Source organism: Cyprinus carpio, chromosome A20 (assembly GCF_018340385.1).
Source record: "Cyprinus carpio isolate SPL01 chromosome A20, ASM1834038v1, whole genome shotgun sequence".
NCBI classification, from domain to species: Eukaryota; Metazoa; Chordata; class Actinopteri; order Cypriniformes; family Cyprinidae; genus Cyprinus; species Cyprinus carpio.
In genome coordinates, this window is record NC_056591.1 from 22,637,689 (window position 1) to 22,653,033 (window position 15,345).

General features: G+C 35.0%; 1 protein-coding gene and 1 pseudogene across 1 annotated transcript in view; one reads left to right on the forward strand and one right to left on the reverse strand.

The window, feature by feature from the left end:
• LOC109099872 (rho GTPase-activating protein 39-like) overlaps positions 1 to 12,128 on the reverse strand; it is a 51,075-nt gene extending 38,947 nt beyond the window's left edge. Inside the window, 1 exon segment of the mRNA XM_042778162.1 lies at positions 11,975 to 12,128. Within this exon segment, the coding sequence (XP_042634096.1) occupies positions 11,975 to 11,985 (11 nt within the window). The 5' untranslated portion in view covers positions 11,986 to 12,128.
• On the forward strand, positions 12,045 to 15,103 carry LOC109044901 (annotated as a pseudogene).
• The last annotated feature ends 242 nt before the right edge of the window (positions 15,104 to 15,345 follow it).

Genomic DNA, 15,345 nt, shown 5'->3' on the forward strand with positions numbered 1-15,345 from the left:
AGTTTAAGTACTAAAATGACTAAAACTAAAAGTGAAATAATAAAGTTAAATAGAAATATTTAAAAAAAAATGACAAAAGCACATAAAAATACTAAAATTGAAAAAAAAAAAACTGTACATATCAAATAAAAGCTAATTCCACATATTAAAAAATACTATATTAGTATATAAATAATACTCTAACATGATTATTTTCTGTAAAAATGTTGTTGTGCAAATCAATGCATCTAGATGTATCACTGTTTGTAGTGTTAACTATAACTAAAACTATTTAAAAAAAATTAGATAAAAAACTAAAAAAAAAACATAAATGAAAATTAGAAATGTTACCTGGCAACTATCTGAAATAATTAAATAATAAATGCATTTCAGTCGAAGTACTAAAATCATTTAAACTAAAATAAAAATAAAGCTATATACCTGAAAACATATAAAAGTTATTTTATTCAAAAAATACTATAATAGCATATACATACTACCAAACAAAATAACTTGTGTCTTTTACAGTATGTCTTATGCACTTATTCGAAGACGAAACCGTTTGCTCTAATTCCCATCAGCACTCAAATTAACACACACACACACACACACACACTAAGAGTGGCTCCTAAAAAATAGCAGCACGTCAGATGGGCGTGTGGGAGAGTGTGTGTGGGTTTGTGTGACCTCAATGTTAAGGCCGCTTCTATAGACATCAGAGCAATCCAGACAAAGGCTTCCCGGCAACAGTCTCCTAGCAACCGCAGCCTCTGCAATTCCATGACCCCCATATTCCACATCTGTAGATCAGCGCACACACACACACACACACACACAGGTATTGTAATAAGGCCGGCGGTCAGAGCGAGTGTCTCGCGCTGGACTCAGTGAGCAGCACACTGTCTCATCCGCTCTCCACTCAGGCTCTTGTCCCTGTCTGACGCTCTTTTGCTTTTCCCCCTCACCATCCACTGTCATCTTCGCGTCTCAAGACCGTGCGATTCCGAACTATTGCACGCTTATATCTGTTGACCGAGTTTGAATGTAAGAGCTTGCAACTTTTTTTGCTCGAGGGGAAATGCAGAAAAGGAGAGGATTGAATTGCTTCAAATTGGGGGGGGGGGGGGCAGTTCACATTTTTTCGGCGCACACTTAAATCTAACAGCCTCTTTTGGCGAAGTAAAATGCTGGAATCAAATCAATGAGTCCTGTTTTGAAATCCAATGGGCGTTTCCATCTCTGAGTTTGGGGTAAAATTGCTGTTGCAACAACGTAAATTGCATAACATGCACATCAGTCTGAGTGGTTTTTTTTCAAAACACTGCTTTACTTTAAAACGGGTTACATAAATTATTAATGGAAAACTTAAAAAACGAAAACTCAAGGAGAATTAGAAAATGTTCATTGGCAATGAACTAAAATAATAACATGCTGAAATATTTGAAATTATTTAAACACTTAAAACTGAAAATAGGAAATATCATACTATATAGCGTATCTATACTTAACCTACTACTATACGTATATATTATAGTATATATATATATATATATATATAGTAAAAATTAGAAAGGGCATTGTAATTGGATTTTTTAAAAATAAATTACACAACATTTCAAATAAATATAAATATAAATATTAGATGGAAAACCTAAACATATAAATGAGTTTAATTGCTAAAATTAAAACTGAAATGAAAATAAAGAAAATAGTGAAATATAAAAAAATGAAAAAAAAAGTGCATTGTTTTGGGTAATTTGAAATACAAGCTGAAATAAAATACAATTAAATATTAATATTAGATGAAAAATCTGAACTTATAAAACACGTTGAAGTTCTAAAATTACAAAAACATTGAACTAAATGAAAGATAAATTACAGCTAAATAGAAATATTAAAAAATAAAAAGGAAAAAGAATCATTGTTTTGGGATAATTGAAATATAAAAATAGAAATAAAAATATTATATGAAAAAATCACTAAAATGTATTAACAAGTTGAATTAAAATAAAATAAAAATTAAAACTGAAATAAATAGATAGAAATATAAAAAAAGAATAATAAAAATGCAAAAAAAAAAGTGAAATTGACAAAAACAACACTTGGAAAACATACTATAATAAACAAAATATAACTAAAAACTTATAATTTGATGTAAGTTGAAGTACTAAAACTAAAATGTCCACATTTTTTCACTTGAGGGGGAAACACATTAAATGAGAAGATTGAATTGCTTATTATTTCAATTACACATTTTCTGGAGCACACAGAAAACAATTTAACAGTATTTTTTGGTAGAAGAGATATTGAACCAAATCAAATAAGCCGTGTTCTAAGTTTACACGGCATTTTTCCATCTAATTTGTGTGTAAAACTGCTATAATGCACATAATCCTTTTTTTTTTTCTGTTACACTGCACATTATTTTCATAAAATGCAGCATCAGTAATGGTCGGTTTTTGGTGTGGTTCCAAAGCACGCTTGACACTTGAAACGTACAAAATTTCTGGCAAGCAGCGTCTGGCAGCTGATCTGCAATCGTTCTTGCGGTAATCCTGCATATTTTGCATGGACGATCATTATAATTAGGTGGCTTGCTTATCTGCTCATTTTTATTGAAGTGCACTGCGTCAGCCTCCATATTTCGGTACTGTCAGATCAAGAGCAACATTAATTACTGATACTGGACAAATCGCATCCACTTGTTTTTGTTTTTTTGAGAGATTCACCTTTCCAAACTGCAAGTCACCCGCGGTTCAGGTCTACAGTGAGACATCCATTTTCCCTGTATTAATCTGATAATAATTCAATTCATGACTGCGCTTCATGCTGTCACTCTCACCACGTTGACCGACATATGGGCAATTTCTCCAAGAAACGCCAGGGAATATTTCACCCAAAAACCAACAGTAAGTAAAGATAAATATAATTTTATATGTTGATTTAAAAACACCTATTTAAGTACCATTAAGATTATTTGCATTGCAATTGTAACATTTACATTTATGTTTTTATTATCTTATTAGTTCATACATAAAAATTATGCATATTACCATCTCAAAATCGGTCATTCACTGTAAATGACAATAATAATAATAATAATAAAATATGAACAATAAAAATACATTCTTTAAAACTGTAATATTTTCTGTAAAAAAAAATCTTAAACCCAATCTTTAAAATTAAAACCAGCTTAATTTACGTTCATTAAAGGGGTCCTGAAGCAAGAAATCAAAATTCCCTTGATCTTTTGACATATAAGAGGTCATTGTACTATAAAAACATTCTGTAAGTTTCAGAACTCAAAACTTTTCTTGTTAGTCGCTAAAAACAGCTTATATTGAAGCGATTCTGGCAAAAACAAACATTTAGTGGAATATTGACAGCGATTATGACATAATAGTGTGGTCTAAACTCGCCGCTCCGCAGAAGAATATAGATTCATGCGTCACTGCCTGATTAGCCCCGCCCACCAATTCTACCAAGAGCACTGCCGGTTTTAGCCCCGCCACGGATTCACAGCCACTGCTGTTTAGCTCCGCCCACCGACTCGTACGCACTGCCTGTTTAGCTCCGCCCACCGACCTTCTACAACTACGAACTGCCTGTTTAGCCCCGCCACACTGATTCTACAGCACTGCTTCTGTTTAGCTCCGCCCGAACCGACTAGCTACCGCACTTGCCTGTTTAGCTCCCGCCACCACCGACTCTACAGCACTGAGCTGTTTAGAACCCCCGCCCACCAATCGTAGCAGCACTAGCCTGCTTAACTCCGCCCACCGATTCTACAGCACTGCCTGCTTAACTCCGCCCACAGATTCTACAGCACTGGCCTGTTTAGCACCCGCCCACCGAAGATTCTACAGCACTGCCTTGTTAGCCCCGCCCATGATTCTACAAGCACTGCGCTGTTTAGCTCCGCCCACCGACTAATTACAGCGAACTCGCCTGTGTAGCTCCGCCCACCGACTCTACAGCACTGCCTGTTTAGCCCCGCCCACCAATTTACAGCACTGCCTGCTTAACTCCGCCCACCGATTCTACAGCACTGCCTGCTTACTCGCCCACAGATTCTACAGCACTTGGCCTGTTTAGACCCCGCCCACCGATTCTACAGCACTGCCTGCTTAACCCTGCCCACCAATTCACGCATGTACATAAGTCAAGGCAATTTCAATACACTGGTAATTCAAAGTGCTTTACATAAAAGGAAGAAAAAATAATCATAAAAAAATAATCACAACAATAAAACAAGTAATTTACAATCTTTTTAAAAGTGATTTCAAAGTTGATTTAAAAGATGAACTGAAAACAGTTAAAGATAGAAAATGATTATATATAAAATACAGTGCAATCAGCTGTTCGGGTATTACGTTAGCACAGTAGCACAGTATTCACTCATAATATGCACAGCTAAAACAGATGAGTTTTGAGTACGGATTTCTATTATATTGGATTTTTAAATGTGGCTCAAGTTTTAGCAAATCTGAATCTCAATGCGGGTGGCAAAAATAACTGAAAAAGCACAGATCCCCTTGTTTTGTTGTGAACCTTGGTACATTTCTAACTGACTCGATCCTGATGATCTGATGGGTGGGTCTGTTAGGTTTATAGTTCAGTGAACAAATCTGCTTCTGCAAATATCTGCAAGTTTCCCAAGTCTACACTAGAAACAAAAACATCTAATTCAGTGTGCAGTGTTTTTAAAGATGACAGTATGCTGATATAGTACGCTTTACTGCTTTGAACGTGGCTACTGGAAACTAAGGTCTGGGTCTCCAGAATCACACCAAGATTCTCCTGTGACTTGATTTTAGTTTTGTTTGACCCCCTAGAGTCAATAAGATATGCATTCACCTGAAAACTTATCTTTGTTTCCAAATGTGCAATGAGATTCAGTTTTCTCCTTGTTTAACTGAAAGAACGTTTTGGCACATCCAACTGTTAATTCATCAATGCATTGGCAGGAGGGAGTCAATGGGGCTGTGTAGTTAGTTTGGCGATAAGGCTAGGTAAATCTGTGTATCATCAGCATAGCTGTGATAAGGGCAACCTTGGGTTCTTTCTCATTATTTGACTTAGGTGGGAGCATATACAGGCTCTAAACAAGAGCGGTGCAAGAATTGAGCCTTGCTGGGACTCGCTAATGTCATGGACGTCCACTTAGACTTATGCTATCCTAGATCTCACATTAAGACATTAAATCTCCCTTCTAAGTCATGACCTGATCCATTGGTACCATCCCAGAAAGCCTGACCCAGTCAGTTTTCCAGTCTCTGTAGAAGAATGTTATGATCGACAGTTGTCAAACCGAAGCACTGAGATCTAGTAATACCAAGCACTGATGGTTTAGTTTTAGCCAGAAGTCAGAATTTAAAGCGAATATAATTTATTATTTAAGTGAGTGCTTTTGCCTCTGTGCTGTGATGTGGTCGGGGAAGGGAAAACCAGATTGAAAATTGTCCAGGTATCAGTTTTTAAGTATTTGCTTCAGCTGATTAAAGACTACCTTTTCAATAATCTTGTCTATGCAAGGAAGATTAGATATTGGTCTATAGTTGCTCAATATGGTGTTATCAAGATTGCTCTTTTTCAGGAGGGGCTTAACAACAAAAGTTTGGACAAGTCCCAGAAAGAAGTGAGGTGTTCACCACTTCTAAGTGATCTGCTTCTAAACAGTTAACCACACTTTGAAAAAATATGTGGGAAGTGTGTCAAGATAGCAGGTTGACGATTTAAGGTGCTGGTACTATTTTCTTCCAAAAATTTGCCATCAATTTCTTCAAAAGCAGACATAGTAACTTATTTTTGATATTGCGGACGAATCTCTCTGACCTCTGCATAACTTGGGGATGTACTAATCGCCTTCCTGATATTAATGATCTTCTCAGAAAAGAAAGAAGCTAACTCATTGCATTTGGCTTGCTGTCGGAGAGCATTTTCACTGGGAATCTGACCTTTGGGGGGGTTTTTTTTTTTGTCAGTCTTCTCAACAGTAGCAAAAAAAAAAAAAAAAAAAAGAGTGTGAGTGTGTTTAAGTTACTACGTTTATACTCGGTCTTTGAGAAGAAAGTCTGTGTAGCTGTGGCTAGTTTCACATTAAAAGCATGAAGGCTGCCTATTTAGATGCTATAGGAATTTCAAGTTTCGTCTTCCGCCACATCCGCTCAGATTTTTCTGCATTGTCTCTTTCATGACTCTTAAACTGCCTGTGGGATTGTTTCCAAGTGATTTCTGTGCTGCCTGTTCTTCTTGCGACTTTCACAGGAGTTATGTCATCAGTAGCATTTTAAACTTTTGAGTTTAAAGGAATCAAGGCGGAGAAGATCAACAGACGTCTGCAGAAAATGCTTGGTGTTAAAGATAAAGCCTTCATAAAATAGCCACACACACTAGTGTTCTCATTAATGCATCTCCTTTCTGACAGAGACAGATCTAGATTCAGTGCTAGCAGAGATAGCAGGAGATCAAATATCAAAGGGAAGTTAGTAGTAGGGTTGTAAATAAGGAGAGCAGCAAACGCAGGTCTACACAGAAACCAAACGATAAAGATGCTCCGAAGACAACAAGACGCTGTTTAGTGCCAAGCTTAGTCTTTGCATCGCCTTCCTTCTGATCCTGACATTAGGAAAGAGTGGATGAACTTTATTTTTAATGAAGATCCCAGACGCGTCAGTAAGAAAACTCGGTCCCTTTGAGAGAAAAAATACAAAATAATAAGAAAAAAGGCAGTTCATGACACCTTTAAACTAAAGGCAAAAATTATGTAAACTTACATAACATATTATATATCTCTCTCTCTCTCTCTAATATAATATATATAATATATATATATATATATATATATATATATATATGTATATACATGTATATATATACTTAGCTATTTAAAATATTCTTTTCACATTTTGATTTTGTTCTTGCATTACAGTAATGAGAAGGTTATATAATATTATAAATTAAATTATTATAATATAAAATAATTTGTGTAGTTTTGTAGTAATGAATGTGATTAATTTTCAATTTTCATAAAGATATAATAATATAATTGTGGAAAAAATAATGCCAAGTTTTTTTTTGCCAAATGAGGAATATTGTAGAGCTTGTAGTAATGAATGTGCTTTTATTTTCATTTAAAAAAATCACAAATTGCAAATATATATATATATATATATATATATGTATGTATGTATGTATGTATGTATGTATTTATATAATATTATATTATAATTGCATTCTATTACTGAGATTTTGTCTAGTTTGTAGTAATGAATGTGTACTTAATATATATACACACACATTTTTTTCTTTTAATGGTTTGGTGAAGTATTTCCTGATCATTTCTTGCCTGTTTTTCTGAGATTTACCAATAATCCATAAACTACAAAGCTGTGCTGTAATGAAGTTAATCAGTCTAGTTCACTTGGCCTTACCTACTTTTCATTTAGTTTTATATCTCATACGCTAATCCATAAGTATGCAGTGCATGTAAAGGGTCGGCCTATTTAAACATTATTAGTGTGATGGAGTGTCTTGATTTGACCTTGCAGAGGCTGTTCAACTCGATAGCAGCATCATTACGATGGCCAGAATCATTTGTAAAATTATGGGTATTATCATCATTTTACAGTGACATGCTTGGGTAAACAACCACTTTTTTTTAAATGAGACAGAGTAGCTTAGTTGCAGAGCCTATTTTACATCACCTGCACAGTAATGAAAACGTCAACCAAACCACTAAAAAAAGCGTGCCGCTTCTGTAGCGCTGCTCTGACACACTGCATTATGGGTCGGTAAAAGCATGTTTAAGAGGGCAGATCAATTGAAATGGCATTGTGTGACTGCCGGGTGTCGAACCCGATCACTACAACAGCTTTTCATCAATAGCGTGTTGAAGCTTAGTGTGTAATGAAGTCATCAGGAACTCTTGGGTCAACAAGCTCCTTCCTCAAAAGCTCTGCAGTGGCTTTTAAACAGATCTTGGGTTTTTAAGACAAATTTGTGCACCTTTACTGCTAAAAGTTGCATAATGATTCTGATTGCCATTGCAATTTTTGCAATTATTTTCCAGTTTCTATGCAACATGCAATAAATGGATGCTAAATGTATAAAGCATTGTTGTCTTCTTGTTAACTAAAAAATAAAAACTATTCAAATAGTTTTTGTTCATTTTTTTGGGGGGGGACATAAGCCTAAAGGTAAATAAAAAAGCAAAAAAAAACCTGCTATTTAAATAAATATGTACATCTTTGCATACAGTAGTAGTTGAAGAAATTTGGGGTGCAAATTTATATAAATGTCATGAAATAATGCAATTACAATCAGATTCTGATCTGACTGGAGTTGCAAAAAGTTTTGTGGAATATGCAATAAATAATAAATATATATTAGATTGAAAACTTAAATGTTACTTTGAAGTACTAAAATAATAGACAAATATAATAAAAAATAATAAAATAAAAATGGGTGCATGGTTTTTGTCAAGTTAAAAAAAAATACAAATATGAATATTAGATTCAAAACCTAATACTTAGTACTAAAGTACTAAAATTACTATATTTTAAAATATAATATTATAGGAAAATAGAAATATTAAAGAAAAATCCCAAAAGCGCATTGCTTTTGCTAATTGAAATTAAGTTGAAAAATAAAATATAATGAAATATAAAATGTAATAAAAATATAAAATATACATATTCGATTAAATAATTGTACTAAGTAGTAAAATAAAAATAATGCTAAATCGAAATGTGTTTAAAAAAAACAAAAACAATACAAATGTAAATATTACTCAAACATAAACTACAATTAAAATGAGAAAAATTTAACACAATACAGACAGGTGTTCGGCAGAGCAGGACGAGACCAGCACCTGTGCACACGCTGTTTTGAATGCCACGGCCACAACACAATGACATTCAGACTGACCACAGGATAAACAGCACTCTGATCTCTGAGAATGACTCAAAGAGGACGAGAGCGGAAACAAACACGCCTGCGCTCCACCCAGCTCTGGTTTCATCCATTTACACACCCAACCTCAGTCATCCTCCACATCCACATCAGCAGGCAGAAATTCAAACATCAAACACCTCTGATGCACACTAGAGCTGGGGATCCGTACAGTTTCCCAGTTCAAATTGATTTGATTCAGTTCAGAACTATTGCTATTTTTTTTACAATAATATTGACAAATCTAATGTTTCAATAAAATTGTTCCCTCACTCGAAGTAATGATAATGATATGTTTTCGGTTTACTAAAAAGAGCTGATTCAAAAGAGTCATTTGTTTGTGAGTTGGACTACACTATCTGTGCTGTGTGTTTTTGATTCGCTAAAAAGAACTGATTTAAAAGAGGTCATGAGTCATTTGTTTGTGAATTGCTTGTATTATGTTTCTGATTCACTATAAAGAACTGATTTAAAAGTCATTTGTTCAGTAATTGGACTACACTGGTTGTGCTTTATGTTCTTGATTCACTAAAAAAAATCCGATTTAAAAGAGTCATTGTTTGTGAACTGCTGTGTCTGTATGTTCATGATTCACTGAAAAAAACTGATTTAAAAGGGTAACATGTACGGACTACACTGGTTTGCATGTATGTTTTTGCATGTATATTTTAGAAGAAGAGTAATTTTATTCTTGAATTGAACTACACTCTATATGTCACTGCGTGCATATCGGTTCAATGGAAAGGAGTTTTCTCTGCATCTTTTTTTTACAAACAATAAACAACGTTTTTATCTTATCAAATTCAACTTCTAATCTTATTTGGACTGCAGAAATTTGACTGCATAACTGCAGATTCAAAAGCAAATGTGGATAAGGAAACAATGGCAAATTAAGAATGATCTTGGGATTTCAAGAATCAAGATTGAAGATTGTGATTATCTGAAAAAATGAATGAATCTCTCATCTGCATTACATGCGTCTGGAAACATACACCACACATGTACATAAACTCTGAGGTTTCTGGCTATGCGAGTTTGATTTGGTGAATTTTGCAGTCTAAAATGTGCAATTCATTAAGCAACATTACATTTTCAAGATGCACTACTGCAGATGGTGGAGCAACAGTTTGGTTTGTTAAGCTGTTGACATATTTATATCTAGCTATTTGACATATTTGGTTTGGACACTAAAGCATGAACAATAGGACCAGCGATGCACTGGTCAAGAATTCATATATGTGCATAGTGCCAAAAGCATGTTTCCACCCTTCACAATATCTTCAACAATTCGTTAACCTTCCAAAGGCCAACTTTTTCAACACCACCGGTTCCAAAGTTGTTGTTTTTTTCAATAATTTTTTTACACAGGAATTAAAAAAAAAAATTCTTTGTTAAAGAGTTATAAACTGTAAACCAACCAAAACCAAGCCCGGCTACGAGGGAGAACTGCAACTTTGATTTGACACAAAAAACTATTTGAAAATCAGACAAAAATATAAAGGTACCAGAATGTGTACTAACACTCCTTCGATGAGGGAAAGAAAACAACTACAATTACATTAAGCAATGAAAAACAATGGAGAAATATAAAATGATTGGATTATGCATATAACAAACATATTTTTACGTTTATTGCAAAATATGCATACATATGAATATAATTAAGTAGTTTGAGAACTACGGAGATAGTGGTTCACGGAAGTGGGCAGAGCTCATTTGGAACAAGTTGCTTTATTGCAATTCTCTGATTGGTTTAATTTTTTGCAGAATTGTGGGTAATGTAGTTTTTTTTGCCAGGAATTCCGCCTTGGGGAAACATGTTTTCTTCTCCAATCCCCGCCCTCTAAGGACAAGTGAGCCAATCAGACAAACAATAAAAATGCATTAGTGCTCGTCTATTTTTTTTTTTTTTTTGCATTGTTGATTCTGCAAGTTTTTTATGCTTATTGTAATATATGCAAATATTTAAGTAGTTTGAGAGCATATGGGAGTGTTTTATGGGAGTGGGCGGAGCTCATTTTGTGCAATTTGCTTGTCACGATTCTCTGATTGGTGGAGATGTCTTTGCAGAATCGAGGGAAATGTAGTTTTTCGCCAGGAAACCTGCTGTTAAAAACAATCATTTTACAATTAAGTTGAAATAATGCAGGCTGATGTCTTCAACTAACGCATAAACCATCGATGAACAACCTCGTAGCTCACAGTAGATCTGTTTTTTAAGGTTTATCATTAAAAATCAACTCCTCTATGGATGGGATTTTTATGGAACCTTTCGCAATCTGTAAACTTGAAGATGCAAAATGATAGACATGCGTTGAGTGTTTCTGATTGGTGCTAAAAGAAATAGCTTACAAAACCTGGATTCTCACAGGGATGGGTTATTTTTCATGATGCCCATTTCAGTATATATATACAGTATATATAATAGCGTCCACGCAAAGGGGTCCCTGGCCATCCCTGTGCTTCTGTTTCATGGCCAATGCTTTGTTTGATAAACACAGGGTGGTTTCCAATAAAAATGACACTTCACATTCCACATGGATCACTGACTTCCTCAACACTAAGCATGAATAATTAAATACCACAAGACTCGCAGGTAAAGACGACGCCGGATAACGCAGCGCGGCTCGGGTGCCGCAGGTGTCTGCATCCCCGTCATGACATTTTGCTTAAAATAGCATGCTGCGCGTCCTCGCATCGCATCGCCCCGCCGTGCGCGCGCCTCGGGGGGATGCGTTCGCTAGGTGCGTGTCCGTGTCTTTACAGAGGAATGACAGAAGATCAACAATGAGCCGGTGCGGGGATCAGCTCGGAGCTCCCGAGCACCGGCTTACGGGTGTGGAGGGTGTCATGCACGAGCCGGGCTCAAACTAAAGCGATCCACATAGCTGCATAAATACACACTTCCTATTTAAGTGATGCAAATGAAGCCGCCGATGTTCGCGTAACCGGGCGACCGTCGCGATGCCAAATCACCGCATTTCATTTCCACACGCGAGCCTGCAATGCTGATGCGGTTGCGCGCGCGTCGCGTCTTATTTACCTCTCAGCCATGGTGCCTCTCGTTCCCGCTTCAACACGCAGCGAAAGTAATCCACAGGACGCCAGTCATGATGATAGAGGCTCCGCCGCCGCCGCAGTCAGCGCGAGTGAACGAGGATCCGGAGCACGCGCTGTCCGCCCGCGTCTCCGTCACCACCGACAACCTGACGTCATTGTGCGCTTCTCGCGGGGAGGATGAAAAGAGCAGGTTACCATGGCAACCCCATCACGCTATCCATCTATCTGAATATTTGGACACTTAATACTCATACATGTCTGAACGGCATTGCATTTGATAAATTATTAAAGCAACTAGCATTTTATTGCAATATTAATACATTATAATTATATTAAATATTAATTCAAGTGGCATTGTTTTAAAGAAAGACAGCAAAAAAAGTGTAACCCAGTTTAAAATAAACAATACATAGCCTACAATAATTAATAAACGATAATAAATCAGATTTAATAGTTCATAAATAGGTTAAAAGCATAAATTTAATTAGGAGTTTATAGGGAAATTTTAAAAAATTATAATATAATAAAATGAAGTATTAATGTTGCATTATTTACATCCATCCTTTAAACTTTTCCCACTAATGCACTTTTTAATTGAATATTGATTTTTCTGTATATAATTTCGTTTTATTAATGCCTTTCTCTTTTAATTTGTTTATTATGCCACATTACCATCATGCATGAATTAATCTCGCCTTGTCTATTTAAACACACTACAGCGCCATCTAGTGTTCACTTCAAACACACTCAAATGCGCCACTGCTGCTGTTATGATAATGTGACTTCCTTTCTAACAAAATATACATTTTACAGTGTTTAACATAGCTCACAATCAAAATACACCAATAAAACCCTAACACTGACACGTTTGACCCTGTTTACGCTGTAAAATCAAAGCGGAACTGATGCACCTGGCGTTTTGTTTACAAAACAAAAACAGTGCTGGATCCGACACAAGGCAGATGTCAAAGAATCCGCGATGAGGTTTACTAATACTAATCAGACTGTTCAGCAGTGACTGGAGGAGGCTCCTGAGCAGGCATGTGTCCTCATACACACAAGGACAGAGTCCAGAGGCGAGGATCAGACAGTATTTCTACTGTATCGATCATCAGGGACAAGTACATCACTGAGAAGATGCCTATAATGTTGTTTACTGTGTGTCATTCCCATAATCGTGAATTATTTCTCTCTTGTCAAGCTGTTTCTGGATGACACCAAGGTGAAGAACTTTGTCACCTGTTTCAAAGGTATTTTGGGGCTTTTGAAACACCTGCACACATGCAAAATGCACATATCCAATACTATGTTGTGTAATGTTTTTATGGAATATGCATGTTCTCTTTTACATTAATATAAACCTCTTTAGTTTTGACACAGAGTACAGTATGATTACCATATTCATAACCCATGGCAAGGTTTCAAAAATGGGGGTTTGTGAGATGAAACACTAATAATTAAAGAACTAAAATGTAAATAAAGAACTAAAATGTTAATTGAGAAATTAAAATAAATTATTTGATATTTTGTCATTTTTAGAAATGAAAACATATGTATAGATTTAAGATTTTTTTTGTTAACTGAGGTTTACAGCATTTCACCAGCAATTCGCCAAAATAAAAGCTTTGAAAATAATTAATGACATTAATATTAGTATTGTAATCGATTAATCGCAAAATAAGTTTGTGTTTACATAATAAAAAAAAAAATTGTGCACTGTATGTATTTATATGTATATATATATAAATACACACACAAACCTGTATATATTTAAAAAATATGCCATATATTTATATTTCTACAAAACATAAATCATATAGAATATATGTAAATATTTCTTAAATATATACATGTATTTGTATGTATTTATATATATATATATGTTTAATTTATTTATTTTTTTGTATATTGTAATTGTTATTTATTTTTATTATTATTATTATATTAACAAATATTATATTTTATATATTATACAGTACAATCGTTATTTGCAACTAATATTCCTGCGTTTATTTTTTTATAGAGTTAAAACTAATAATAGAATTATTAGTATTATTAATAATATGAGAACTGTATACATACAAATGTGTTGTTAAATTATAGAAGTATTAACTTAAAATCTTAGGGGGACTTAAAGTCAGTTATATTTTAATATCTCTGGTATTATACTACTATAGTTTTTATTATATTTTTCATTTTTATATTTTTTATTTTAATTTTAGTCAATGTTTATATTATATAAAGTAATGAAAGTGATTTTTTAATGGTTTTAGTTTTAGGTTTAGTTAACTATAATAACCCTGCTTCATATTTTACACCTAAAAGGCTCGGTTGAGCATTTTAATGAAAAGTCACAGAAACGTTATATATATATAGACAATATTTGAAATGCACTAAAATGTGGATTTTCTCACTAGGCATTGCAAAAAAAAAAAATTTAATTAAAAGTTTGAACAAAACCAAACAGCTCTGAGATGAATGCAACATTACGATGTCAAAAAGAAATGGTATTTTATATTATTTATAATTCTATTATTATTTTATAACTCCAAAAACTTTCTCTCTCTATTAGACCAGCACTTGTTAGTGTTCTTCTTCAACCGTCTGAAGGTCAACCGGAGTGGCCGATATGAACAGGACTGCCCCTTCCTCTCGCTCTGCAGACGCGAGCGCAACTTCCTGCGCTGTGAAGATCAGCCCGTTGTGTTCACACACCTGTTATCGAGGCGGCGGGCAACGAGGAGCGTCTGTCATACTGTGGAGGCGGAGCCAAACTGACCGCTCCATTCTGCCCAGTATCTCTCTTCATGCACCCGGTCAGCAGTAGAGTGTACCATCCCGGAGCGGAGCGGGGCGGAGGCGTGGGGTTGGTTCGGTCAGCGCTGTCCATTGAGCTGAGCGTCCACTTTGAGTACGCCGCAGGTCAGGAGAGCACAGCCCACTCATTTCATATGGGCGGGGCTTCGACACAATCTGACCAATGAGCTGGCCAAACACTTTCCTGCTCAGACCTACCAATAGATTGTCATCATTAAAATCCTGCTGAAATTAATGTATATTCATGTATAATATGTATTCTGAACATACTGCTGAAATAAATGCATATATTAGGTATTATGGCTCATCTGATTTCTTTTAAAAATGATTTACTCACCCTGGTTTCTTCCCAAATCCGTATTACTTCAGTAGAGAATAAACTGATGTTTAGCAGCATCTCCACCCTCTTCAAATAATAAATAAATAAATCTTTTTAAGATTATTGTAGTAGATGGAGAAGGAAAAGCTTCTCGAACTGTCAAACAGACATATTCTTCCTTTAATAGTGCTTAAAAATAATCTGCATTTAGACTAAAT